At 45.0% G+C, this 27,697-nt stretch overlaps 1 protein-coding gene across 4 annotated transcripts in view; it reads right to left on the reverse strand.

Moving 5' to 3' along the window:
* Positions 1 to 27,697, reverse strand: part of SETD3 (SET domain containing 3, actin histidine methyltransferase) — a 79,603-nt gene that overhangs the window by 40,830 nt on the left and 11,076 nt on the right. For all 4 annotated transcript variants that reach the window (XM_038545695.1, XM_038545692.1, XM_038545694.1 and 1 more), the window contains exons 2-6: positions 24,261 to 24,370; positions 22,377 to 22,469; positions 18,921 to 19,069; positions 16,823 to 16,895; positions 16,274 to 16,530 (exon numbers count right to left, since the gene is read on the reverse strand). In XM_038545695.1, the coding sequence (XP_038401623.1) occupies positions 16,274 to 16,530; positions 16,823 to 16,895; positions 18,921 to 19,069; positions 22,377 to 22,469; positions 24,261 to 24,363 (675 nt within the window). In that variant the 5' untranslated portion in view covers positions 24,364 to 24,370. The remainder of the gene's footprint in view (positions 1 to 16,273; positions 16,531 to 16,822; positions 16,896 to 18,920; positions 19,070 to 22,376; positions 22,470 to 24,260; positions 24,371 to 27,697) is intronic.

Below are 27,697 nucleotides of genomic sequence, written 5' to 3' on the forward strand. Positions count from 1 at the left end.
TGTGTGATGGAGGACTGCACGGCCATGACGAGAGCGAGGTACAGCTGACCCACAGCTGGAGGAGTTCTGTGGACATCTCGGGGAGCCCAAGCAGCCGGAGGCCAGCAAGTGAATGCCACAGGACTCTACCCTACAGCCGCATGCAGACTCATAAACTACACTGTGCTGACAGTGTGGAATGTACTCCCTCCTGAAAAGGGAGGATGGGTCCTGCCTGGGACAGGACACCGGGGGTTTTGTTGGGTGCTAGACACGTGCCATTGCTTGATCTCGGTGGTGATTACTTTGGATAAAAACTAGTCTGTATTTAATATGTGTACTTTACATGTGGAAGTTAAATCTCAATTAAAGAAAATGAAAAATCAACAGAAAATGACCCAAACTATCTATCTTTACTACAGGGGGTTACTAAATGTCCTCAACCTTTCTTTCTATCATATATTTATTCCGTTTATATGGGCCATTTTCAAGAATAACTAATATAGTCCAAAGCGTACTTGGTATCACTATGATATAATTCAATAGGTACACGTAACTTTCGCCTTTTTCTATTTCTTCTCATGTACAGTGCCCAGAGAGATGATACATCAATCTTATTTTAAAAAGTTTATAATATTCAACATGTGAAGCTGTTACTGACCTATACTGCCTTTAGAGTATAGTCATTGTTTACATGTGGTAAACTCTTAAATCACTAGACTCTTCCTTGCCTCTGAAGTTCTCTTAGCCACTTTCCCCTAGAATTTTGGTAATTGATCCTACATCAAGTAGTGAACTCCGCCTATTACCAAATACTGTGTCTGATGTTGTATTGTCAGCTTTCCTTATCTTATTTCTCCCACTAGCCTGTGAGCTGGAGACTGAGTAGAGACAGCGCTACATGTGCGCCTTCTATGCCCACGGGTGCCTTGAAGGGACAGTCCCCCAGCAGAACCACCAGAGGCCAGCAGTGCATTCCATACCTCCCAAAAGATGCACCCTGGGACCCCAGAGGACAGTAACAGGGACCCTCTCTTTAAGAAACATGCATTTGTAAAATGCTCTATGTCTAAAAACCCTTTCTTCCATTTCTCACCTGGTCTCACACTTCTGCAGGGGAAACCAGGCCGACTGCCCTTTTCAGTAAGTGTGGAAACAAGGCTGAGAGAGCATGAGTGACTTGTCTGTGGTCACAAGTGAGCCACTCAGGGAGAATGGGGCCAGGGCTCTGATGTCTTCTCGTCTTCTCCCCCCCACACACACCTCCTGCCTCCAAATGACTCCTGCTCAATCCCATCCTTCTCGTGGGTCAGTTTTATGTGCCAAGACAGGCTTGATGTACACACAAAGCCTCCTTGTTGGTTTTCCACCATCCAAAAAATGTGGTCAGCGTGCCTCCTAGGTCTTCACCTCCATCCCACCAAGTGTTAAGCATGGCAGGGCCAGTAAGTTGGCCCTAGAGGCCGTGCTGTGGCCTGATGCCAGCCATCAGCTCTCCCTAACCGTGTTCAGACAGCACTCTACTGCAGCATCTGGAGCCGAGTCTGCTGATATTAAGTATCTCTTTAAATTAAAAAGCCGGGGCAGCCCCGGTGGCACAGCGGTTTAGCGCCGCCTGCAGCCTGGGGTGTGATCCTGGAGACCCGGGATCGAATCCCACGTTGGGCTCCCTGCATGGAGCCTGCTTCTCCCTCTGCCTGTGTCTCTGCCTCTGTGTGTGTGTGTGTCTCTATGAATAAATAAAATCTTTAAAAAAAAATAAAAATAAAAATAAATAAATTAAAAAGCCAGTAAGGTTGGCTTGGAATGTCTTTTCCTTGATGCACATTTGATGTGGTCCATTGTCCTGTTTTTATGGCGCATTAATACCTAGAGTAGCCTCTCTAAGAAGGTAGTGTCTGCCCATACGTTGAACGGAAAATGCAGACTTGTGTCGCAGAGTGCAAACATTATGACCTCAGTCACTACCTCCTCTCGGCCCCACCCAAGAACTGATAACTGAGTTCTGACAGGTGACAGCCAAGTCACTGGCCTGGGTCCCTGAACTATACAACACAGGCCAAACCCTGCCTTCGTGGTGCTACCATTTCAGCAGGACTCCTGAGGGCAACATCCACTGCCTAAAACATTTCAATAGCTTGTGCTGACATAAAAATCAGATTCACTGAGCAGCTGGTACTCAATAAATGTTTATGGGGTGAGTGACCGGTTCCCATGGCCATGAGATAAGTCAGCACGATAAGTCAGCACGACAGAGTAGAGAAAATACTTCAGTGTCAGACACGAATCTCTGTTCCCAGTACCAATAATTAGGTATGGCTTTAAGTCCTAGAACAGACAGACCGGCAAACAGGCCCCAGTTTCCTCGCCTGTCAAATGGGAATAACAGCAAGTGGACCTTGGGAGGCTGTTGTGAGGGTCCCATGTAGCCACACCTGACGAAGATGGCACTGAGTGCACCTGCTGGCCCTACCCTCTCTCTTCCAGCCTCTGTCTCTCCACCATCTCTTCCTCTCTCCGGGCACATCACACTCCAGTACACTGAGCAGCTAGGCTGCGCCCCTTGCTCTCCACTTGGCAAACTCCTGGACCTTCCTCAGGGTCAGGTGGCATCCCACCTCTGCGAAGGCTCTCCTGACTCCCCACTCTTCCTGCTGTTTCTTTTGCCTCTGGGCTGGTCCCCAAACTGCTATTCCATTGCTGTCCTGACTGGGCTTTCCACCAGGTCTGGGAAAGCAGACATGGTATCGTGAAGGCTCTGCAGCCCAGAGGCACCCAACAAGTGTGCTCGCATTTCAGAGGAACTACCAGAGAGAGAAAGGCCCACATGTGGTAAGACTTCTCGTGGGGAAGAAGGGAGCGTACGAGAAATGACTGACTTCCGGACAAACCTTCCTCAGCTTTGGAACACAGTCCCTGAGTCCCCAGTGCATCCTGGTTGAGCACCTCACTAACCCAGGGAAACTTCACACCCACATTTACCGGAATACTTCATTTGTCACTACATCACTCACATTCGGGTGATGGTGTCAGTACTTAGACACAGCAGCTGGATCTAGGTGGTCTGTCAGGTAGTCTACTTGCCCATTAACGGGAAGTGGATGTCCTACTGGTTCTAGAAGCCACAGCCACTAATTCACTTTAGATGAATGATAAGACCACACAAAAGCAAAGACTTCAGAGCTGATGGTAGCATTTCCGACGTAGACACTGTCAAATGAAAACTGGCTTATTAATTTTAAATGATTTCACAGCATTTAAAGAATAAACATGAGGCTGACACAAAGATTTTAAAACTCATTAGAATTGGTCTTGAAATCCCGGATAAAATTAAATTGAAAGCTGCTCTTCTGTCAGCTTTTCCTTCAGACGTGCCATTGTGTGTACACCACTGCGGTTAAGGTTGGCCGAGCACCTCCATTAAAACCTTCACTTTCACAGGCTTATACTTTCACAATAAAAACTTGCTCCACGCTTGACTTTTGCATACAAAAGTTTTCTGCTTGAAATATATATTCCAAAGTGCAAAATCAACCTGTCTAGATAGAAAACTCAGATACAAGTTACTTGGGTAAGTCTTGGGTTTAAACAAGTTAGAATAAGCTCAAAATTTAGGATCAAAAGTGTCCTTTCTAAACCACGGAAGTTATAGAGAGGCTGGTAGAGTCGGTCCAGGAGCGAGGCGGAGGAGGTACACTTAAAGCCAGTGTATTCCAGAAACTTCATGATCGTACTTACGTTCCTACCCCCGGTGTGTCACCAGATGCTACCAACTCCAAGTCCTTCTCATATCCCTCAGGCTAGCTTGTCTTCTGGCCTCCCTGCTTCTGAGGTTATCTATCAGCAAGCAAGCAAACCCAGGCCAGTGTGGTCCCACAGCTGCTGCTGCTCCCCATCACATGAGGACACAAACCCCAAGGCCTGCTGACAGCCCTCAAGCCAGGCTCCTGCTGCATTTTCGGCCTCATGTTCTCCCTCCTTCTGTCTATCCCCACCCCCTCTCTGCTGTGCCCTCCATCCCAGCTCCTATGAACAGGCCTTTCTGTTTCATTCTCTTGTGTTTTATATCCAGCACAGGAAATTTGCTTCATGACATGATTGAAGGGTGCTCAAACCTAGCTGCTGGTTAATAACACCAAGACCACGGCTGGCATTTTAGAAAGGCCTGATATCTCAGCTGCACTTGCAAATCTGGGAGATAGGCTGGATTGTAACTGTGGAAACTGAGGTTCACAGAGTTTGGGTGACATGAGCAGGTGTCACATAAACAGACCAGCTAAGTCATAGTCATCTCGTCCCACACTGGCCTGAGCCACAGAAGCCACAGACAGCCTGGGGAGGTTCACATGTCAGACTTCTGGAAGCCGGTCCCCACAAATCTGCAATGACTTCCCTCCATTCCAGGGACTGTGGCCTCTGCTCGGCTTGGGTTATCTTCTCGAGCTCCTCTGGATATGCCCTGCTGGCCCCCAATCCAGACCTTTACTGACAGTATTTCTCTCAACCAGATAATTCTGCCTTTCAAGCCACAACCACCAGCCTGCCCCAGGCATCCCAGAGCTCAGAGAGCAGTCACTGCCTCTGTTTACCATTTTTGTTCTTCAATGTTTCCTGCCAATTGAGTCCCTCCCAACTCTACCATAAACTTTGAAAAGACAAGGATCTTGTATGACTTTTCAATCTCCTTATAGCACCTACCACCAAACATTCAGCAAAACTCCACTATGATCAGCAAATATTTCAAATAGTTATTTGACTTAAAGAAAAAACAAAACTGTTACTGTTTTTTTCCTGATGAGACTCAACATAAAGATAAGCACATACTGTGTTTCTGACTACTAATATTTAGAACTCACTTATCTTCTAAGCTGAAAGAATAAAGTTGACCCGTGAAAGGGTAAACTGCCCAAATCAAAATGTGTGCTGAGCTTGAGGATTTAAGAACAGAGGGGAGCCAAGAGAAACACTCTCCAAAAACACACTTTAGATTTAAAAGTGCTGATCATCGCAGGGTGCTCTGCTGAAGTCACGTGTGTGGCAGGGACGCCCAGCGACTTCCAGGAGGAAACCCTCAGCAAGAGGGTCAGGAGGATGTGGAGAAAGGGGAACCCTCCTGCACTGTTGGTGGGAATGTGAACTGGTGCAGCCACTCTGGAAAACTGTGTGGAGGTTCCTCAGAGTTAAAAATAGATCTGCCCTACGATCCAGCAATTGCATTGCTGGGGATTTACCCCAAAGATACAGATGCAATGAAACGCCGGGACATCTGCACCCCGATGTTTATAGCAGCAATGTCCACAATAGCCAAACTGTGGAAGGAGCCTCGGTGTCCATCGAAAGATGAAGGGATAAAGAAGATGTGGTTTATGTATACAATGGAATATTACTCAGCCATTAGAAACGACAAATACCCACCATTTGCTTTGACGTGGATGTAACTGGAGGGTATTATGCTGGGTGAAATAAGTCATTCGGAGAAGGACAAATATTATATGGTCTCATTCATTCGGGGAATATAAAAAATAGTGAAAGGGAATAAAGGGGAAAGGAGAAAAAATGAGTGGGAAATATCAGAAAGGGAGACAGAAGATGAGAGACTCCTAACTCTGGGAAACGAACTAGGGGTGGTGGAAAGGGAGGTGGGCGGGGGGTGGGGGTGACTGGGTGATGGGCACTGAGGGGGGCACTTGATGGGATGAGCACTGGGTGTTATTCTATATGTTGGCAAATTGAACACCAATAAAAAATAAATTTCTATATATATATAAAAAAAAGAGGGTCAGGAGGAAATCACTCGCCTCGGTCTCCAGGTCAAAAAGCAGAGTGGAGGAGGGGCAATTCAGTGGAGTCATGCAGAGAACAAACATGAGGCCTGGAGCAATCAGAAAGCCCTGGCTGGAGAGACTCCCCATGGGACACAGCTGCTGGAGGTGTGCATTATTCAAAAGAAGACCCAGTGAGAAGGGGAAGAAAAATGGCCCAGTGACTACCTGCAGAGAACTCCTAGAATCTGAGCGTAGAGGCCAGGTAGTGAAAATCGGGAGACGATGCTAAGAAAACAGGAGCCACCAGGGTATTCCAGTGACTCAACTGGTTGAACATCTGCCTTGGGCTCAAGTCATGATCTCAGGGATCAAACCCCGTATCATCTCAGCCTCCCAGCTCAGTGGGGAGTCTGCTTCTCCATCTGCCCTTCCCTCCACTTGTGCATGCTTGCTTGCTCACTCTCCCTCATATAAATAAATAAAATCTTAAAAAAAAAAAAAAGAAAATAGAAGCTGACAGTTTTGGGGAGTATACTTCATATCACCTGATCTTTTAGAGAATAAAGATGATTATTTTTTAACAGAGAAAAATACAACTGTCCAAAAGAATATAAACCAATTGTCTGCAGAGCTTCTAGATTTAATCTACTGAAAGCAGAGGATCTGAGGGGCACCTGGCTCAGTTGGTTAAGTGCCTGCCTTCAGCTCAGATCATGATCCCAAGGTCCTAGGATTGAGCCCCACATTAGGCTCCCTGCTCAGCAGGGAGTCTGCCTCTCTGTGCTCATGCTCTCACTTTCTTTCAAATAAGTAAATATTTTTAAAATTTTTAAATAAAAGCAAAGGATCTGATAAATTCTTCCTTCACTGAAAACTTCATCTCTTGCAAGACAGAGGAAGAAAGGCTAGGACACGGATATCCAGGGCCACAAGAGCCTCAAGTAGCGGAAAGAATATTCTGTTATCTTCAGGACAATCCTTACTTACATTGGCTCCTCTATGTCCCATCAGGTTTAGCATTTGTCCCATCAGGGTAAGAGTGTCTGCCAGGGACCTCTGTATAAACCAGAAAAGGCTACTTGTCTGCAAGGAGGCAGCTCTGCAGGGACACAGCAGGCGGAGCTAGGACAGGCTGGACTTTGGCCCCTCACCTGCCCCAGAGGCCCTGACCACACGTGACTTCCATGTGGAGATCTGGAAGGCAACTTCTTCCCAGGCTCGACAAGCTCTGCCAGGGCATCCTGTGTGGTGGGCACTGTGTGGACAGCAGTGCCACATGGTACCCAGGAAAGAAAGGCCCCTGCCTGTGAAGCTCGCACTCCGGAGAAGAGACAGATAAATTCAAGATTAAGTCCAGACGGGTGACAAGTGCTGTGAGAGAAATGAATAGCATGCTCACTGTGGTGATTCATTTCATGTGGCAAAATGGCTGGGCCACAGTGTCCAGATATGTGGTTATGCTAGATGTTTCTGTATGGCCGTTTTTGGATGAAACTAACATTTAAATTGGTGGGGTAGGAGTAAAACAGACGGCCTTACCTAATGCAGGTGGGCCTCATCCAATCAGCTGTTGGTCTGAATAGAGCACAGGCTGACCTCCCCCAGCAAGAGGGAATCCTACAGGAGCCACTCTGGACTTTACCCACAGCCATCAGCTCCTTCTAAGGTCTCCCCCTGCTGGTCCAACCTGTAAATTCTAGAGTTACCAGCCTCTATAACTCCATGAGCCAATTCCTTATAATACATTTCCTTCTCTATGGATGTACACACTCTATTGGTTCTGTTGTCTTCCTTGAGACTAGATGACAAATACCAACAGTGGCTATGCAGTGATTGTGGCCTAGACCAAGCAGATCATTCCTAAACCATTCAGAAATCACACACAGCACAGTTTTGCAGGGCAGCAGCATCAACCGAGAGTGGTCACAAGTGTGTTCACTCATAAGGGCACTTATCCTGGGTCTCAGAAACAAGAGCAAGTCCCGTCTTCTAGTGCACAGAAAAATAAAACTTCAAAATCCTGTCCCAGATGTGAGGGAATTTATGACTCCAGAACTTATGGGGAGGGGGGGGCTGAGGAAAAAAAAAGCCAGTTTCAAGAAAGATTCTTTTTTGAGACTTGTTTTTAAACTTGCAGAGATTTCACAAAATTCTATTGATCCGACTAGTGGGAAGAGCCATGACTGGTAAAGCCAGGGGACGGAAGGAATTGTAAGGATAGGTTTGGAGAGATGGAGGGAAGTGGGACACACAGCCCCCAGGGAAGGGAGGGTGGGGTACACCAAGGCTTTAATTCTGACTCACCATCAGCAGCTCCAGCCAGCTTTCTCGCCCTCAGCCTGCCTCCTCTCCTGGAAAATGGGGTGATGCCCAGCTACGGGTTAAGAATGAGGGCAGGAGGAGCCTCACCAAGCCCTTTGGCCACTGGCATGCAGAGGCTCAATGAACAGCATCTTAGGAGCAAGGCCCTGTCTCTAACCTCTGAAGCTGTAACTTCTTCAGACATAAATTTAACTACCAGCGACCTGGGCCTGGTATTGGGGTGGATGGGTCTCTTCTTTTTTTTTTTTTTTGGATGGGTCTCTTCTAAAACTGATTTGGCTAATTCTGTCTCAGATTGTTATGGGAAGACACTAGTTCCGATTCCTCCTCACTATGAAAATAACAGGAGAGAAAGTTCTTGTTACAGTGCCTCACATACAGCACACATCACCACACATGCTAGTTCTCCTGCTTCCTGAGTCCTGCAAGGGCAGGAGACAGGAGGTCAGTAGCAAACAGGGCAGATGGGAGATGCCGAATCTGTACCTGAGAACTTCTACAGGAGGATGCAGAGCATGGGGCTGCCAAGCCTCCCCTGTACAGACACACCACTAAATGCCCTCCAGCAACATCCTGCAGTTGACAAGACAGGAATACCTGGCACCGCCAGGACATGGGGCCCACTCTCCCCAATTAGGGCCATGAATACGGAGAAAAGGCATTTCATTTCTTGAGCCTCCCAAAGGCTACTGAAACTTAAACTGGAAAAAAGAGAGGAAACAGGGACCACTCTCTAGATTCTGGAAGGTGAAGTTCATATCTATCTGCCCTGCTCTAACATTAGTATGCAAAACAAGTGAACACAGTTAAAAACACAAATCAGATTTTTAAATGACATATCTGCAGCCTTTTTTATGAAATGAGGAAAACTGCATATATGTCGAGGAATTAATAATTTACAAAATCAGAAATCTGACATTAAGAACATGATAAGGACAACACTCTTACACATTTAACATAAATTAATAGTGGCCAAGGTCAGCTATCAGGAACAAGCAAGGACACAAGTCAGGACGTTTCAGCAAGACAGCCAGGGACTCTAACAAAGACTGTAATGGCACTGGAATCTCTACAGAGAATATGCAAGCCTGCACTGATTTCCGAAGGTCCAGTGTTTTCACATTTTTTACATCATTAAAAATTGAACCAGTAAGGATAACAATAAAGAGAGGACTGCCAGCTTCCTCTGGGCTTTCAGGGAAGGCCACGGGCAGGGCAGAGGCATGGGTTCCTGAGACTGAGCCTCTCCCACCTCTGTTCAGAGTGAGACAGGCTGGGCGGGAGGGGCATTTTTCTGCAGCTGGAAAAAGCAACCTGACCAGCAGGGGCCTCACAGATAGCAGGCCACACCCAGCTTTCTGTAAAATAGCCCAAGGGAGATTTTAGACACCACTGCACTGCCCTTAACACCGGACCACTTCTTTGTCCCAAAATTAAGACCAGAACCAACTTTAGAGATTCAAGGATACGGGGCACATGGGGCTAGCAAACCTGCTCTGACCCCAGCCTGGGATCCCAGGCCCAGGCATCCTCAGGGTCTGGCCAGCTGCCCCAAACCTTGGTTCCACAGCTGCAAAGGAAGAACAGCTCTGGGTTTCCTGCCATGTGCCCAGGAGCCACTCTGACCTCCCCCCAACCCTGCCCTGCCTCCTGGTCCAGTCCCATGAAGCACACAGCACAGAAACTACTTACCTGATGAGAAGAGGCCGGATCAACTCAGATGAGCAACCTGCAAATGGAAATCATCCCTTCCCTCTGCATCCTGCAGCCTCTACTCAGTCTGTTACCATGGCAGCCAAGGAATAAATACGGACTCACTGCTCCTGCATCCAACACCTCCAAACCTGTCCAATCAGTCTCTTCTGTCCTCACCATCACCGTCACCATCACCCCTGACTCTGTTCCCTCCCTCTTCGTCTCAGCAGCTATTCACAGATGTGGCATTGTCATGAAGTTGGAAGACATCTGGAACATGTTTGCCTCCGAGGAAAAACATGTAAGTGGTAACGAGGTCAGGAGGATGGAATCCTGCAAGCAGTATTCGTCCATCCATGGCCACGTTTTCAACTCTGTGCTGTGTGCCCAACTTTTGTGTGAACCTGAAAGTTCACTCCAGAACAAAACATTTAAGAAGAAAATCTCTGGAGGCACTTGGATGGCTTAGTCAGTTGACCATGTGACTCTTGATTTCGGCTCAGGTCATGATCTCAGGGTTGTGAGATCGAGCCCCTCGTCGGGCTCCACACTCAGCAGGGAGTGCTTCTCCCTCTCCTTCTGTTCCTCCCACCCCCACGCGTTCTCTCTTTCTCTAAAATAAATAAAACCTTTAAAGAAGAAGAAGAAAATCTCTGTATCCCCAGGGATCCGAGTCCCTGTCCTCGAGTATGCCATCTCACACACCTGAGAGACACTCAAGGAGTATTAGTTGAAAAACGCAACAATCCAGAGGGCACACGGGTTAAAAAGAAAAGATAGGGCAGTAAATCCCAGGTCCGGAGGAGGCAGGGGGTTGGTGGACCTGTGAAGGAAGACTCTTATGCAGGTTTCCAGGTGGAGGGGAAGGACCAAGAGCAGGAGAAGCTCACCACGGGGAGCCCCATGCCACCTGGGAGCCACAACCTGTGCACAAACTGGGAGGCGCCTGCTCTTAACCTCTGTCACCAGCGGAGACAGTTACAGAAATACACATGCCTGTTCTCCCTCACGGTGCCCCTCAAGCACACATTACCCTACATGGATGTCTACAAACAGCTCTGCATGTTGACAGATGTCTCCCCAGAGCTTCTGGGTGTTGGGGTCTTTAGAGTAATAAGTTACTGTCCAGAGCCTCTTACTCAAACTGGATGCTCAGCCCCGAAGGCGTTACGTAGGAGCAGATTCTACGTGTAGATGTGAGCTTTAGGAAAACACAGGCTAAATCTATCTGGCAACTCACATCTTGTGCTATTCTTGTGTGCCTCTGTCAGAGACAAGTTAGAACAGCGAGAAATGGGAGGAGCAACTGTTTGTATTTTGCCACAACTGCCTCGGGATGCCAAGAACCAAGTGTGACATCTTCCTCTGCCTCTTGGTGGGCTCTGTTTTCAGCCAAGTTGTGAGTATGACTGCTCGAATCTTCTGCCACTATAGCTCTGGCTAGGTAGGAGAAGTGGCCTGTTCAAGGAATAGAGCCAACTTAGGAATATCTGATTCCATCCTGAGGCCTCAGACAGAGTGGAAGCTCACTCAACCGAAACCCATGGCAGTTAACACACAAGGGAGTTTCTCCATTTCCATCTCTTCCCCTGAACCTCTTAAACTGTCTGAACTACACAAAAGACCAAACCCAAGTAAGGTGGGACATATCATGTAAATTATGAGATCAATGGAAAATAGTAATTTTATAGATACACCTCTATTCTATTAAACATTACACAGTTGCATTTCCTTTTTTTTTTAATTTTTATTTTTTTATTTATTTTTGATAGTCACATACAGAGAGAGAGAGAGAGGCAGAGACACAGGCAGAGGGAGAAGCAGGCTCCATGCACCGGGAGCCCGATGTGGGATTCGATCCCGGGTCTCCAGGATCGCGCCCTGGGCCAAAGGCAGGCGCTAAACCGCTGCGCCACCCAGGGATCCCCACAGTTGCATTTCCTTACACAAGCATCATATTTAAGCTCAGCAACACATGAAAATGTGCATGAGCCTAGACAGCTCTTAACCCTAGGATAAGCTGGCACCCCACACCACAGTGTCTGGTCCGTTAGATGGGATTACAAATTAAACAGACTGTTCATTCACAGGAACTGTTAATTTGTTTTTCACTGGCATGGGTGAGCAATATGTGGACTATCATTCATCTGTGTTAAGTCAGGTCAAATCTGATAGGATTTCTTCACCTTCACACAATTACACCACATCAGAGTTGGGTGTAAGCCAAATCTTACTTTTCCAGTGATTTCTATCACAAAATTGGTCCCCCCCCCCAAAAATAAAAAATTGGTCCCATATTTCCACACAGAAGTCTCAACTTGGAGCTGAACTTTGGAAAGTTCTGGTCTGCTAGGTGTACTCTTACACAAAACTCTGCAATGGTTTTAAATGCCAAGTTCTGCCTTCTACCATTAATCCTCTCTTCTTTGCTGGTCCCCACTTCACAAATTGACAGAAATTTTACCACCACATAGGGTTCTCAATCTACACAAGCTTCTTCCAGGATCTGGCTGAGCCACAGTTCCCAATTTAGCTTCTCGAGTCTGGGTGTTGACATTTCTCAACTGTTAAGTTGCAGTATAAGATTTCACCAGCAGGCGTTCTATCTTCATACAAGGTATGTTCTCAAAATTCCTTGCGTTTGAGGCTCCTGATTAGACACTATGATGATCTGCTGAACACCTAAAGAAAACCCTGTATATCGTACATCTCAAGAACACAATGTAAATATAATATAAAAAATTTAGGGGCACCTGGTGGTTCAGTGGTTGAGCATCTGCCTTTGGCTCAGGTCATGATCCTGGGGTCCTGGGATCAAGTTCCACATCAGGCTCCCCAAGGGGAGCCTGTTTCTCCCTTTGTCTATGTCTCTGCCTCTCTCTCTCTCTCTCTCTCTCTCTTGCTATCTCTCATAAATAAATAAATAAATAAATAAATAAATAAATAAATAAAATCGTTTAAAAATGTATGTATATAAAAACTTAAAAGACCATAAAGCCCAAGCCCCTACTATTATAAATAAGAACCAGCAGAGGCTCAGAAAGACTTCTGAACAAACTCTATAAAGCAAATAAAAGACAGAAAGTAATTTGAACAACTGGCTGTGCTAAAATACCCTTGACTATGAAAATACTCTGGGAGAAAAGAGAGTGGGAAATTATTTTTCTAGTTTTTAGTCAACAACAACCAAAGAGAGAGAGGGAAAAAAAAACATTAAAATAATAAATGCAATGCAGATAAATCTACCTCAAGGAATTTATAATTATTAGAAGTTAATACTAATGCCAGTCTCCTTTTAGAATAAACATTCTAGCACCTAAAGTAAAATGTAAGGCTGAACTGACTGTTACCCTTTCCTGCACCCTTCTCACAGGGACTGGGGATCACCAGTAGACACACGGAACCAAGTTCACACTGGTGCAGTCACACTGTTGATACACCCAGAGATAGTGGCTAAGAGCTGTGGCCAGCAGACCTTCGAGCCAACAATCAGCTCAGGAGAAAAATAATGGGTTTTGGCTCCCATGCCCAGCCCTAGGAAAATGGCTTTAAATGGGAACTCATAACTAAAAACTACAATCAGGTTCTGGAATTGGGTATGCAAGCATCTGATACAAGATGGTGTACTCTTACACAAATTAAACAGACTGGGACATACATTTCTCTGGGAAGAGGGGGTCCCATGACCCTGAAAAGGTTAGGAGCCACAATGCCCTGAAAAACAAAACTGAGGGCAGGTCACTGTAATGAAGATGTTAAGTACAAACTGGTGTAACACTGCCCACTCTCTCCTCCTGTGCGGTGATGCAGTGTCAGAGTGATCTGTTAAAATGGAGCAAAAGCCTGACATCTGATCCTGGAACAGCATGAGAAAGAGGTAGGGTTTGGTGCTGAAGTGAGAAAACCTGTTCTAACAAAATAAGAGTAGTACAACTTTAACACTTGTGTTTACTCTGGATCATTACTGAAGATTTCCAGGAGCTGTGAAAACCTTCTACAACCAGAAAAGCAGCTGGACTCAAACTATAGTTTTTAGAAAGATAACTTCTGCTTTAGTCTATGTTTCTTGGTCAGGAATGCTCACGCAATCCCTCTCCCTTCCACCTTGTCCCCCCCTGGATCCTCCTCGCTGCTACAGTGGCTTGCCTCCTGTCAGGCTGCCAGGGTTCCTATTCCAACAATTAAGCCACTGATTAGGAAATTTCCTGCAAGAGTACATCTACTGATGTCAAGAGAATGTCCCATGTTCTTCTGAAAAAGGACCACACCTGGACGGACCACGTTCTCAGGGTAACGACCTTCACTATGTGCAAAGCTAGGACGGGGCTCCTCAGGCACATGCAGCAGCAGGTACAGTCCCACAAAAGGCCGGGCTGTGTTCCTATAATGGCAACTTGACTTCATGGTATGTCATTGAACATGGTTTTTAAACTAGAGCAAACACAAACATTTGCACCAACTGTTAATATTTGAAAACATGAAATATTTCATGTTGCCACAATAACAGCAACCAAAGCATGAGACCTGAAGCGATTCTGAGCCTGTGGGTATAGACCCTCATCTTAAAGGAATAGGCTTCCGATCCTTGGCCACAAAGGCGTTTGAGTAGAGAAGGTTAAGAAATAGTAACATAAGTCCCTGAGGGCACAGGGGCGGGGGTGGGGGGGGTGGGGGTGGGGGAGCGCATGTAAAACAATAACAAATGAAAACAACTGAATGACCAGGTGTGAGACCTGGAACAGTAAGTGCGAACAGAGAATTTCTACAGCAAACACTGCTGTTCTTAAAGGCCACACAGACATCAGTCAACTCATATGGTCCATGCAGCAGCCCTGAAGTCTGGAACTGTGTCAGTCCATTTTACAGATAAGGAAAGAGGAGCAGAGACATGTACCACATGACACAGCTCTCACAGCACCATGAGGATTTGGGCCCCGGCAGGCCGGCTTGGGAGGCCACTTCTTCAATCACCACATCGTTCCTGTGGACGTGGCTTCAACAGACACATCCTTCATGCTTCCCAGAGGAAACTGCATTCCGAATAGCCACAGGTGCCGAGGCCCAGCACCATACTAGGTGCCCTAACCAACAGCCCAAGTTGGGTTGACAACAGTTACCCTGAAAAATATGGTGTATTCTTTTATCCTATAGATGAGGAAGCAAACACACAGCAGTAAAGCACCTACAGCTGAGCCCCAAGTAACACAGGGGATGGGGTGTTGACCCCCATCCAGTAGGAAATCTCCATATCACTTTGACTCCCCTAAAACTTAGCTACCAATAGCCTACTGTTGACTGGAAGCCCTACTGACAAACAGTTGATTAACACATATTATGTATGTTATACATGTTACATGCTGTATTCTCAGAGCAGGAGCAAAGAAAATGTGATCAAGAGAATCCTAACAGTAAATACACTTACAATGCTGCACTGCACTCACTGAAAATGACTGCATATGAGTGGACCCATACCATTTAAACCCATGTTGTTCAAAGGTCAAATGTAATTCCAAATTATATTTAAATAGCAAGTGAGATATGGCATCTGGGTTTCAACTCAGGTTCATCTCACTCTTTCTGTTCAGTCAGGACCCAGGCAACCAACCCATCAGGAATGATGGTGATCTTTGGCATGTACCTGAGACACTCTGTTCTATATATTTAACCACAAAGCAAGAATTCTCAACCTTAGCCCTACTAACATTTTAGGTTGATAAATTCCCTGTTTCGGGCTTCCCTGTACATTGTAGGAAGGTTCACAGTATCCCCACTGCCACAGATCAGGTACAGCAGCCTCGAAGCTAATTCTTGAGCAATTGAGGAAGGGGAAAGTAAGGAGCAGAGACACTCCCCAGTCTCAGCTCTGGAGGAAACTGTGACATTGACTCTGACTCGTCTCATTGCGGTTTGACCAGAAAAGAAAGAAAATGCTGGCCACACTCCCAAAACACAGAAAGGAGTAACCAGGTGTAATTCAAATGTTCATAACTTTACAGATGTTTTTACAGGGCACTTTCACCTAGAACTAATTAAAATTAATATAATACACAGCACACTTTGAAGACACAAAGAACTCAGCATTTTAAATTAGTAAATTAACTGTCAGTACAATTTAGTAAAATACATGCCAATATATACATGAAAAACCCACAAAGAGCCTTTCACTTTCTTAGAAAACTTATACACAAAGCACCTTTTTGAATAAGATACATTTTATAGCTTCTAAATTTCTATTGTAATCTTTCCCTTTCAGAAAAGCTCAGAGACTTTCTTAACTTAGGAACAAAGGCTGCTTATACCAAAACAGGCTGCTGATGAAGTCAGGATACATTCAAATCATACTTCAGGGATATTTCTGTACAAAAACAGTGGACTAGAATTAGAATGCCTTTTAACCTAAAAAGCACAATGTTTAAGCATCTGTAATAAAATGTGAAGTGGAACATCTATGCCATCAATTTCCCTTCCTGTACTCTGTTAAACGTACATTTAAACCATAACCAGCCACTCACCTGGATGACTTTATAGAAGTAGGCGTACTGCCGAGCCGTGTTCTTGTATTGGCTGAAGACATCATGGATAGCCTGTGTGGACTGAAGGTCCCGGACTTCATCCTCCTCAAAGTAGAGTGGAGTGTCATATTCGCTGGGGAGGGTCTGAATGTAGGGCTGCCAGAAAGAGTTAGGGTCGGCTCGCTCACACAGCAGGTGAAAGGCAAGTGTGATATTTCCCATAGCTTGAAGAATCCGGTCTTGAGAATATAAGGGCCCTGAATTAACCCAGAAGTTAACAGTGTCAGTTCCAGAAAGTGCCTTAAAAAGTATTCAAAATATATATTAAAATTACAGAAATAACTGGAAAGCCTTGTAATACTTAAAGTAACATGGGCCTTTCTTCTAACATTCTACTATGTCAGATTACAGGCATAGAAAACAATGTGAATTGGGGGGGGTAAATATCTCATTAGTTTGAAAAAACATCCCTATATGATCCTTAGCACCACAAAATATCATATTTTTATAATTTGCACTTTGCTTTGAACAGTCAGAAATTATTCTCACCCAACACTGAATTTTTAGCAGATTCAACAGTCATTAGTAATTTTCGTGGAACCCATAGAAATAATTCTTCTGCCTAGGAGGAAAAAAAATAATAAAATCATATATAATCATCAAAACATATCACAATCTTCAATGCCTTCATCTATGGTCAGAAAGCGAATCACACATGAAATGCTGTTTAAGGCTGCACGTCAGCACTTCATTTCTAACTATCAAATGTATTTTTAAACATAATTATTTGTGGTACACTTAGATGAGCACAACATGGTTTAAAATGCTGCTTCCAATAGAAAAACCAACCATATATATTGGAAAAACATTAAAAAATAGGACTTTAACTTGAAGCAAACATAGCAATTTAGGATGCAGCATAAAACTATTACTTCTTTGCTGCACTTATATTTTTAAGTTCTAAAAGCAAAGTAAAACAAAATTTCTATCTACAATAAAAACATGAACCTGTCGACATGAACTGCTCTTGCCATTGTATTTCTGAAGCTAGAGAATATTCCTTCCTCTACATGCTTGTCTTAAGGCACAACTGTTACCAGCAAAAGCACAAGCCCCTAAGACATATTTAGGTTTACTGAATTTTTTCCCCAAAGTTTTATCTCACTTTTTGCCAATATGAGAGGTTTCTTTTTGGTATGTGCTGTGTATGTACCTATACTGCTGAAAACATGCACAGAGCAGCGCCTTTATTGTGGTTTGACATCATGGGTATAGCACGTCCAACCCGTCACAATGTCAACAATATGTGCAGTTTTTTATCAATCACACCTCAGTAAAGCTTAAAAAATGCACACAGTGAAGACAGACCACAGCTATGATATCTGGGGAAGCATCCGCACAAGTGATGCTCCTCCTCTGATACACGAGAACATGTGACATCCTGGTTACTCTTGCCTTCTCTCAATGTCTACCATTTGGATGCTGTTTATGTGCATCTCTTCCCCTACTACAGATGATAAACATGATGAAGGAAGAGACCTTGGGTTTCTTGGAAGGCTGGTAGAATAATGAACAAGGTACTATTCACATACTAGATGTTTAACAGGGATCTAATAAACTGGCATATGGTTTATCAACATATCAATGAAAGGTTAACTACAACTTGACCAAATATGTTGCCTGCGGTTTGAGGGGGCCTGAATAAATAACATTCATTTCCTCCATCCAAGTTCTGAACCCACTAAGAGAGACACAAGACTACAACAGATGGTCACCCAAAATATCACCTACTGAATCCCAGAATTAGACAGACTCCTCCACCTAGTTACAGGCAGAACTGGAGCCCCACAGGCCTCCCCACGTGTGGCCTGCCCCTCTGTAAAGCACACAGTGGAAAGAGCACAACGGATGCATATGGGCAACCGGCTCCCATCAAGAACCAGGCGAAGACCAGTTCCTTCTCTGTGAATCATCAAACAGGTTAAGTTACACCTCCTCTCTAAGAGAAGCATGAGTGAGGGGTGGAAAGAGGCCAGGAATGTCAGGGTGCTGCTGCTTCCTTCATCTGGAAGGACCCAGGGCAGAGAAAAGGCATTTGTCCTTCAGCAGATATGTGTTACTCCTCTTTCCCTTTCAGCTCTGGTGGTACGGTGTCAGTAGGGGGCACTGCCAACCACTCAGTTACCCCCTCCAGAACCAGTAAGCACCCTTGACACTGCCCATCCTCCACCCCAATCTACCCACCTCCACATCCCCTCTATCACAGGTCCTGTGCGCTCCCCCTCCTAACCACCTGAGCCCACATCCTTCTCTTGAAGTCTCAAAATCCTTTGAGGCATGTTCTGTGGTCTCCTAACAGAGGCTCAGAAACATGAACTGACTTGTCTCAGGTCACTGGTTAGCAGCACAGCTCCCGTTGGAGGACCGACCGGAAGGAGTTGCCTAGAACCCTTAGCAAGGCTCTTTTGGCCCCAGGTCAGCCAAGAGAGTACACGAGTACACAGCAGGAAGTGGAATGCTGGCTGTGCACTGCCTGTTTGCCCACGAGGTCAGAATAAGCCCAGACACCTGTCTCCATGTCCTGTGTTCGCCCCGCAGCACAATCCAAGCACACTGAGGGCCTCCGGACCAAGCGATCAAAACTCACCTTGATGTCTCTCGTCGCTCTCAAACCAAAGCCCTCTTCTTTGAAGTTGACCATTTCAAAACCCTCAACAGAGGCTCCATTTTCAGAGGCCCACTTCATTAGGTCAGGAAAGTAATCTTCTCTTTTTCCATCAAAAGTAACAGACAGACCTGTTTCAATCCATGTGTTAGAAAACAAGTGCTACGTTTAGGAACTGTATTGTTTCTACTGTTCTTGGAAACTATAAAAACACACACTGAAAATAGTGATAAAGTTCCAATCGTGAAATCAAAACTCATCGCTAGAGACAGATGGTAACTAGACTTACAGGGGCGACCATTTTGTAATGTATGTAATATCGACTCTCTGTGTTGCACATCTGAAACTAATACGATATTGTATGTCACTTAAGCTTTAATTTAAAAATTTTTTAAAAAGAAAAGCTTAAAAAATAAAGTGGTTTAAGAATTGTTTAAATAATTTGGAAAGAGGGCAGCCCGGGTGGCTCAGCGGTTTAGCGCCGCCTTCAGTCCAGGGTGTGATCCTGGAGAACGGGGATCGAGTCCCACGTTGGGCTCCCTGCATGGAGCCTGCTTCTCCCTCTGCCTCTCTCTCTCTCTCTGTCTCTCATGAATAAATAAAAAAAATATTTTAAAGAAATAATAAATAAATAATTTGAAAAGAACTGAAATCATATAATGTTCTCCAATTACAATAATCAAATTAGAAATCAAAAAAAATCTTGAAAATTCCCAAATATTTGAAAATTAAATAGAACACTTCTATTGTTTGCTTTTTTTCTAATTTTAATTTATTCATGAGAGACAGAGAGAGAGAGGCAGAGAAGGAGAAGCAGGCTCCCTCTGGGGAGCCTGATGCAGGACTCGACCCTGGATCTGGGATCATGCCCTGAGCTCAAGGCAGACGCTCAACCGCTGAGCCACCTAGGTGTCCCTGTTTGCTGTTTTTTGTTTTGAAATTTAACAAAGCACTTCTAAATAACCCATGGGCAAATGAAGAAATATAAGGAAAGAAAAACAAAGCAACAAAAAAACAAAAACCATTCACCACAGTACAAATCCACAGTGATAGAAAAGGTGAACCACAACCCTAAATCCCTGTCAGTCACAGAGAAGAATTTGTTGACCCCAGGACGTAGGATTACTGACTGGTGGGCTCTGTGAGGTGATGAAGGAGAAAGGAGAGAGCTTCACCAGCTCACACATAGCAGCACACCCCCCACCCCAAATTAAGTCTAGCGGGCCATGTCTCATAGGCAGCTTTGCTTTAACAAAATCCCCAGGAAACAGAAATCGCTAGCTGACAGGTACACAGGAGTTGTGTGTAAGGAGGAGCACTACAGGCCCGAGTGTAAGAGCACAACTGGACAGCACTGCAACCGAATTCTGTTGAACAGTTTGAATGAGTTGGATCATATGTAACTATAAATAAAATAAAATACAATACTGTGTTTTTAAAAATTCAAATGCTATGAGGTACCTGGGTGGCTCAAGTCAGTTAAGCACCTGACTCTTGGTTTTGGTTCAGTTCATGATCCCTGGGTTATGAGACTGAGCCCCACGTTGGGCTCCACATTCAGCAAGGAGTCTGCTGGAGATGCTCCCTCTCACTCTGTCCCTTCCCACACTTGCACACACGTGCACACATGATCTCTCTAAAATAATAAATAAATCTTTAAAAATTCAAGTGCTCGGATTTTTAAAATACCACTTGCTACCACTGATATTTATGGAGTTATACATGAACTAGAGAAATAGTTCCAGTCAAAACAAACTCCCAACGAGAGATAGAAGCATGGGGTTTCAGCTACATCTGCAACATTGATTTCTTAAAAACAAGTAATGAAAACAAAATAAAGAAGGGACAGGGATAAGACCAGCAGGTGGGAAGGATGGAGAACTTGACCAGTGGGACTGATTCGGTTTGGGTAGGAGAGTCTTAGGATGGAGAACTTGACCAGTGGGACTGATTTGGTTTGGGTAGGACAGTCTTAGGCGTTGTATTCTTTTTTGGACTTTTCAGCATGTTTGAAATATTCAGAGAGATGAAAAGCCATGTAGAGGAAAAACCAAGATTTATCTGATGAGTAAAAGGAGAGGAACAAGAACTTCACGAATATGAGGAGCAGGGTGTGGAGCCCAGCCCAGGTGCCTGCAGCCATGCCAGCAAGCACCATCAATGGTCACCTGATCTGTGAAGCAAGAGTGCCAGGCACCATGCTGTGCCATACTGGAGATGGAGAAAACTGATTCTGTTCAGAGTCACTCTTTGCTGAGAACTCAGGAATGCTCTAACCTTAGTGTGAGTTGTAGTTAGCGTTCTCTACTAACAACAGACACTCAGGACATACAGAAATTGTTCAGCTAGAGATCTGGTGAGCCAGGACTGACAAAGTCTACCATTTAGTGCAAAGAAACACATTTTAAAGGAACCTGTCATCATTTGGGGTTTGAGACCATCTAAGCTAAAGACTGAATGTTTATAGAAGTACACAGGAGAGCAATAAAACCTCACAGAGCAAATAAAACAAACCCTCTTCTGACTCACTTTCATGGCATTAAATAAAAATGGAGCCTAAGAAGGTTCTGCTCACCCTTTTAAATGCAGGCTCCTTATTCTGTTTTCTCCTTCCACCTTCCATGTGGCCCTGCATACCAATCTTTATTTTTTGTGCTTTACGGAACAAAAACAATAGGTATATTGAATAGGCTTTTTCAAGCTGACACTTGGCCCTGCTGCCGGCCTGGCTGAGAATCATTAAGACGCCTACTGAATACACCCTGTAAAAACAGTTTCAGAAATAGAACTACATCTCTTATTTAACCAAGATATGTTTGAGTTCATTGTAAATTTTGCTAAGATATTAATCAATCAGTGTATATTTGTGTGTTGATCACTCATGACCTCAAACCCTCAAGGAAACACAATATAAAAAAACGCATCTAAATATATATTTCAAAAATAATAAAGTTTGTCATTTTTATTGACTTTTTAAAAAAATATTTTATTTATTTGAGAGAGACAGAGAAAGAAAATGAGTGGTGTGGAGGGGCAGAGGGTAAGAGACAGAGAAGGAGACTCCCTGCTGAGCAGGGAGCCCAATGTGGGGCTCAATCCCAGGACCTGATATCTTGACCTGAGCCAAAGGCAGACACTTAACCAACTGAGCCACCCAGGCACCCCAAAAGTTGTGTTATTTTAGCCTCTAGATACAAACACTTCTCCCCTACAGCTCCACATTCTTAACCTTTCCAAACCAAGTAGCAGTGCCTGAGAAATGGGAGAGATCTTGGGACAGCTCCCCCATATGTCTCTCCCAAAGTCCACGCCCCTTCCCCTGTGTGTGACCTTCCACAGGGACGAATGACACTGAGACCTTCATTAACTTCCAAATCTGACTTGTGCCAAGTGTCTACAGGATTTTATTAAAATATGATTGTTGTTTAGAAAATGTACCTTTTTGTTTTTTTCGTATTTTCTCGACTAGAGACCGGATCTGCACATACTCTTCCCATTCCTTTCCTGGGCCAGGTGCAGGACTACTGCATTCTGTAACACAAAAGCCATGGCACTCAAATACTGCTTGCTTTCAACTTAACCAGTTAGTCTTCAGCACAAAGAGGACTGGGGTTTTGTTACTGTTGCTGTTACTTTTAAAAGACAAAGACACCACAGCCATGACAATAAACATGAGGAGCATAAACCAGTCATACTTTTCCAAGCATATACATGCTCTGAACCCTCCACATGCCACATATTACACTGGGACCCCTGTACCTAAGTGTGAGCACTGAGCATGCAACTATCTCACTCTTGCTGCTCAGATAAATTTTCCTCAGAATAGATTTCCTCAGAACATGGGAAAATCTAAAAAACTAGGCTAAAAATTTCCCTGAAAACTCTTTTAGAAATGATTAAAAAAAAAAAAAAGGTAATCTTACAAGTCAACATTTCTTTCTAGTTAAAGCCTAGAACAATGGCTCTCTAAAGGAACCAGTTAAATTGGACATAAGGACAATTACTCAACAAACATTTCACATCCATGTGTAAGGCTCTATATTAAGCACTCTGGGGGAGTCACAAAAAGAGACCGCAGAGTCACTGCTGAAAAGGAAGCTGAGACTCTCCTGTGGGGCCAGAAGCAGAAGACCAGCATTCTAGACTGGTGCCGATGGTCTGGGAAGGCTGTGCACTGGGCACGTGGACTATCAGCAAGCTCTTTCCTTTCTAAACAACTATATGAGTTTAAAGAAAGAGCCTTCTTCCCATGGCCACCTTTGTTCTCTGAGGAAAAAGAGTGTATGTGGTAAATAATTAACACTAGCAAACCCTAACCCACGGGCTGACTCCTAACTATTAAGGTTAACCAGTCATTCTTCCATCAACAAATACTGACTGCAGCCCTAGGATACAAGAAGACAGAGGCTGTCTTCAAGCTGCTCACAGTCCAGGGGGGAGGGTGGTAAGTGGTCAGTACCTCAGTGCTCTATGGGGTCCTGTACTGCTCTGAGGGCCAGAGAGGTCCATAGGAGCACTTGGGGAGAACCTGACCCCAACTTGGTTGCTGCCTGCTTCTAACAGGGAAAGAAAGCTAATTTTTACTTGGAGTTTAGACTGTCACATAATCTGAACATAATGGGCAAAGAAAATGAGATAAAGTAGTTAGTTAATTGAGTGACCACATTTAAGTTTGAAATCTACATAGCATCAATTTAAATTCACAATTAAGAAGTTACCAATTTTTACTAACTTATTAAAGCAAGCACACACACTTGGTATTTCATTTCCTTGAACCAAGAAATTGGAAAACTATTACTGAGTCACTAAAAATAAAGAGAAGCCATTCTAACAAGGGGGCAGAGTTCCAAAGGTCTGCTCTCTGAGAGGCCTGCTGTACTCACCTTGGGCCTGAAAGCCACAGCACACCTTCACAAGCCACAGATCCTATACCCCTCACCCTCCCAAAATGGTCCATATCCACTGCTGTAAACACTAAGCCTTAGAGGGGTTACATGATTTGTCTGGGGTAGTCGACTGAGTAGGTCCCTGCCCACTGGAGCCCAGGAAAGCCCATGTTCTGGGTGGCTGTGCTAAAGCTTTACATTCACTGTTCCATCCGGCCCACCACCAACACGCCCAGGTTTACAGAAGGGGTTGAGATGGTGGGTCAGAGAAGTTCTGACACTTGCCCAGGTCATGTGGCTAACTAGCTGGGATCTGAACCCAAGTCTGTCTCATTTCCTGTTTTGCCATGCCAGAGACTGTCCTGCGCAGCCTGAGGATGAAAGGAGCGAAGAAGCACAGCCCCACGCGAAGGCGGGAAGCCCAGGCGGAACTTACTCTGCAACAGTTCACTAGTCAGGTTCAAGGTTTCCTTCGGCGACACACTTGCTGTAGCACCAGTGCCTGATTTTTGCGTTTTCACTCGACTCTTCTTACCCATTTTCTAACTATAAAGAAGAGAGAAAAAAGACAAAAAATATTACGTTTCCAAAAAAATCAAATAATGAAAAGTCAGCACAGCAGTGGCTTAGCCCCAAGATGTTAACATCATAGCTCATGTGTGCCATATCCTAAAGTTTCCATCCAGAAAAAGAAATGTGTAACAAATATTAGTATTTGGAGGCTATCAAATGAAAAATAATTGCTTTGTAGTCTCTAGAAGAAAAGTTCATTCCTTTTCACATACAAAAACTACAGTAGAGGCAAATTTTACTCTGGAATTTGTCAAGTGATGCAGATTTTACTGTGTAGACTAAAATGCTTATTCCACGACACTACACAGATAAATACGATTTTGTATACACATGTGTTATCACAAACTGCCATGTGGGTACAAAAAACTATATATTCTCTCCCCACATTGCTTTGGAAGAATCATTTCCCGTTAAGAGCAACTGTACCACAAGCAGCAAACTAGGCTCTCAGGACAAATGCTGAGGACACCTGGGAGCTCACAGATGCTTCAGAGAGCTACTCTAACTCTGCAGCTTTGTTTCATTGGAAATCTCAAGGTGCTTTGCCCAGGATCTCACAGAAAGGTGATGGCAGACTCCACACTGGAATGAGGCCTCACGTGGCACCATGACCACCCCCAAGCCTTGTACCCCCCTCCCACATGAGAAGTGACCATAGCATCCCACAAGCAGGTGTGGCAGTGAGACATGACAGCAGGTGACAGCAGGCTGGGCACAGGCTCTGTGAAATGACATTCATCTGAAAATGCCTTGTAACAATGAGTCTCAGGTGTACCTAGAAGAGAGTTGAGGGATCAGGATGTGTGAAGAAAGGGTAAGGCAATTCACACTCAAGGACAGGAACGGGGGAAGCAGGAGGGAGATCCCGGGGGCAATATGCCTGGCTCAAGCGGCCAGGGAGCAGTGGGGGTGAATCATGCCCAGTGAGTCCTGTCCCCCCCCCCCCCCCCCCCCCCCCCCCCCGCGAAGGAGGGCCATAGCTCTGCCTGAGGAACCTGGCCCAAGCATGCCTCCTCCAGGAAGAAGCACCTCAGGAAGACAGCCCAGAAAGTTGGACAACACTCAGCCAAGAAGCTACTGGAGCAATCCACACTAATTAATAACCAACACCATAATGTTACTCCGCAGAGCCCTTACAATGACATGTAGCCTCAAAGGGGAACCAGAAAGTAGACTCTGACCCATTTCTTTCTACAAAAAGAAATGACTCTTGTAGTGTGGAGATGAGGGATGGGATGTAAGGTTTGAAAGACATATTCTCCCACTATGTACATGAGCCCTGACTGCATTGGAACTAAAACCATGCAAATACAGACCCTGTGCACTAAAATAGAAAACCACGAACCTCAGAAGGCCAGGATATTTCTTCTGTCCCTAACATGTGGAATATAACACACGCACGCACACACACACACACACACACACACATATATATACATGTGTATATAACGTGTGGAATATAATATGTAACTTTATGTATCTAACAAGCCTTCCAAAACAGTGTGCGATATACAGCGTATATCATCCTGGAATCAAAAGAAACAGGTAAGAATATCTACACGTTTGCAGCAAGGAATTAGTTGCTTTGAGATCAAAAGGGGGGGGGGGTAGAAGGAGGAAGAGCTTAAGCACCTTCTCCTGAACTGAAGGACTAGCATCTTAAAGGAGAAGGAAGGATGCTCCCCACGTGCACCTGCCCACTGCCAAGAGTGAAGACGCGGCCCGATTGGAGCACCTGCTGCTCTTCTCTGCATCTCAGGCTCTCTGTAGGGAAGGACTGAACCTGACCCCAAAATAACAAAAACTGCCCTTAGGTCTAGAAAGACAGACTTTTTTTTAGGGTGGTGGTTTTTCTTGTATTCTTTTTTCTTTCTAAGGGTAGTTGACATACAATATTAGTTTCAGGTGTGCAAAATAGTGACTCAACATTTGTATACACTGCAAAGTGGTCACCACAAGTCTACCTACCCTGTCACCACACCAAGGTGTTACAGTAATATTATTAACTATATTCCCTATACTGTACATCTCTGTGACTTACTTTTTAACTGGAAGTTTGTACTTTTTAACCCCTTCCTCTATTTACCCACCCCCATATCCCCCCCTTGGAAGGACTTTAATCACCCTTCCAAATACAGCTCTGCAGGAAGAACCACAGAAACTAGGCACTGTCAGGGATGGGCTTGCTTGGCCTCTCCCTTCAGCCTTGCCTGCAAGCCTTTTTTGTACCAGGCTTCAAACAACGTGAGAACATCACTTTGATGAGGTGGTCCAGGACCTTCCCTTTCTCCTAGCAGGCCTGGGGAAAGTGAGCCTGAGACAGCCATGCTCTCTTGCACTGGCCCCCACAGTATGAGGACCCACTGCCAAACAGGCTTCTTCACTCTGCCCACAGTCTCCTACCTCCCCTCAGGTCTTTCTGCAGGGATTTCCACACTGCCATTGCTCCCAGCAAGTAGATACCTGTCCTGAGATAATGATCATTAATTAAAACAGCACCAGTGACCCTATATGCACACAGTGCTTCCACTCCACCAGGTACTGGCCTAAGGTACATCTCATTTGATCTTCCTAAACCCTTTTATCAGAAAATCATAGCCTCATCTTTTTTTTTTTTTTTAAGATTTATTTATGAGAGAGAAAAAGAATGTGCATGCACACGAATGAGCAGGGGAAGGGGCAGCAGAAAGAATCCCCAAGCAGACTCCACACTGAGCGTGGATCCCAATGTGGGGCTCAGTCCCATGAGATCATGACCTGAGTCAAGCCAAGAGTTGGATGCTCAACTGACTGAGCCACCCAGGTGCCCCAGATCATATCCTTGTCTTTTGGATGGCATTCTGAGAAAGGTGAAGTCCTTCAGCTTTGTTCAAGGTCATATATCAGGTAAAAGACGCAACCAGAACTGGAAATCAGATCTGCCTCACTCTAAAGCTCAGCCACTGCCCCACTGCTTCTGTTGAAATGCAGAGCAAAAGCACAAGGCACTGCAGGGGACAGGAGAGCTAGGTCTTCCAGATCTGACATCCAACAGCACCCTGCCAAGTACCCGCACCCCTGGATGTGGCCAACTGCCTGCCACCTGCTCCTGCCCGCCTCCTGAATTCATTTCTCCCTTACACTGTCCCTGTCCCTTACATGTCTTTGTGCCAGAACCCACTGCTACCACTTAAATCTGTCCCACGCTGCCATCCCTGCTCCAGCACTTCAGGCTCCAAAAACACCACCAATGGGGCCCAGTCCCTCATACAGGTGTTGTCATGTGCCTCTGTGCCCTGTCCCTCTATCTCCCCCACCCCA

Source organism: Canis lupus, chromosome 8 (genome assembly GCF_011100685.1).
Source record: "Canis lupus familiaris isolate Mischka breed German Shepherd chromosome 8, alternate assembly UU_Cfam_GSD_1.0, whole genome shotgun sequence".
NCBI lineage: Eukaryota > Metazoa > Chordata > Mammalia > Carnivora > Canidae > Canis > Canis lupus.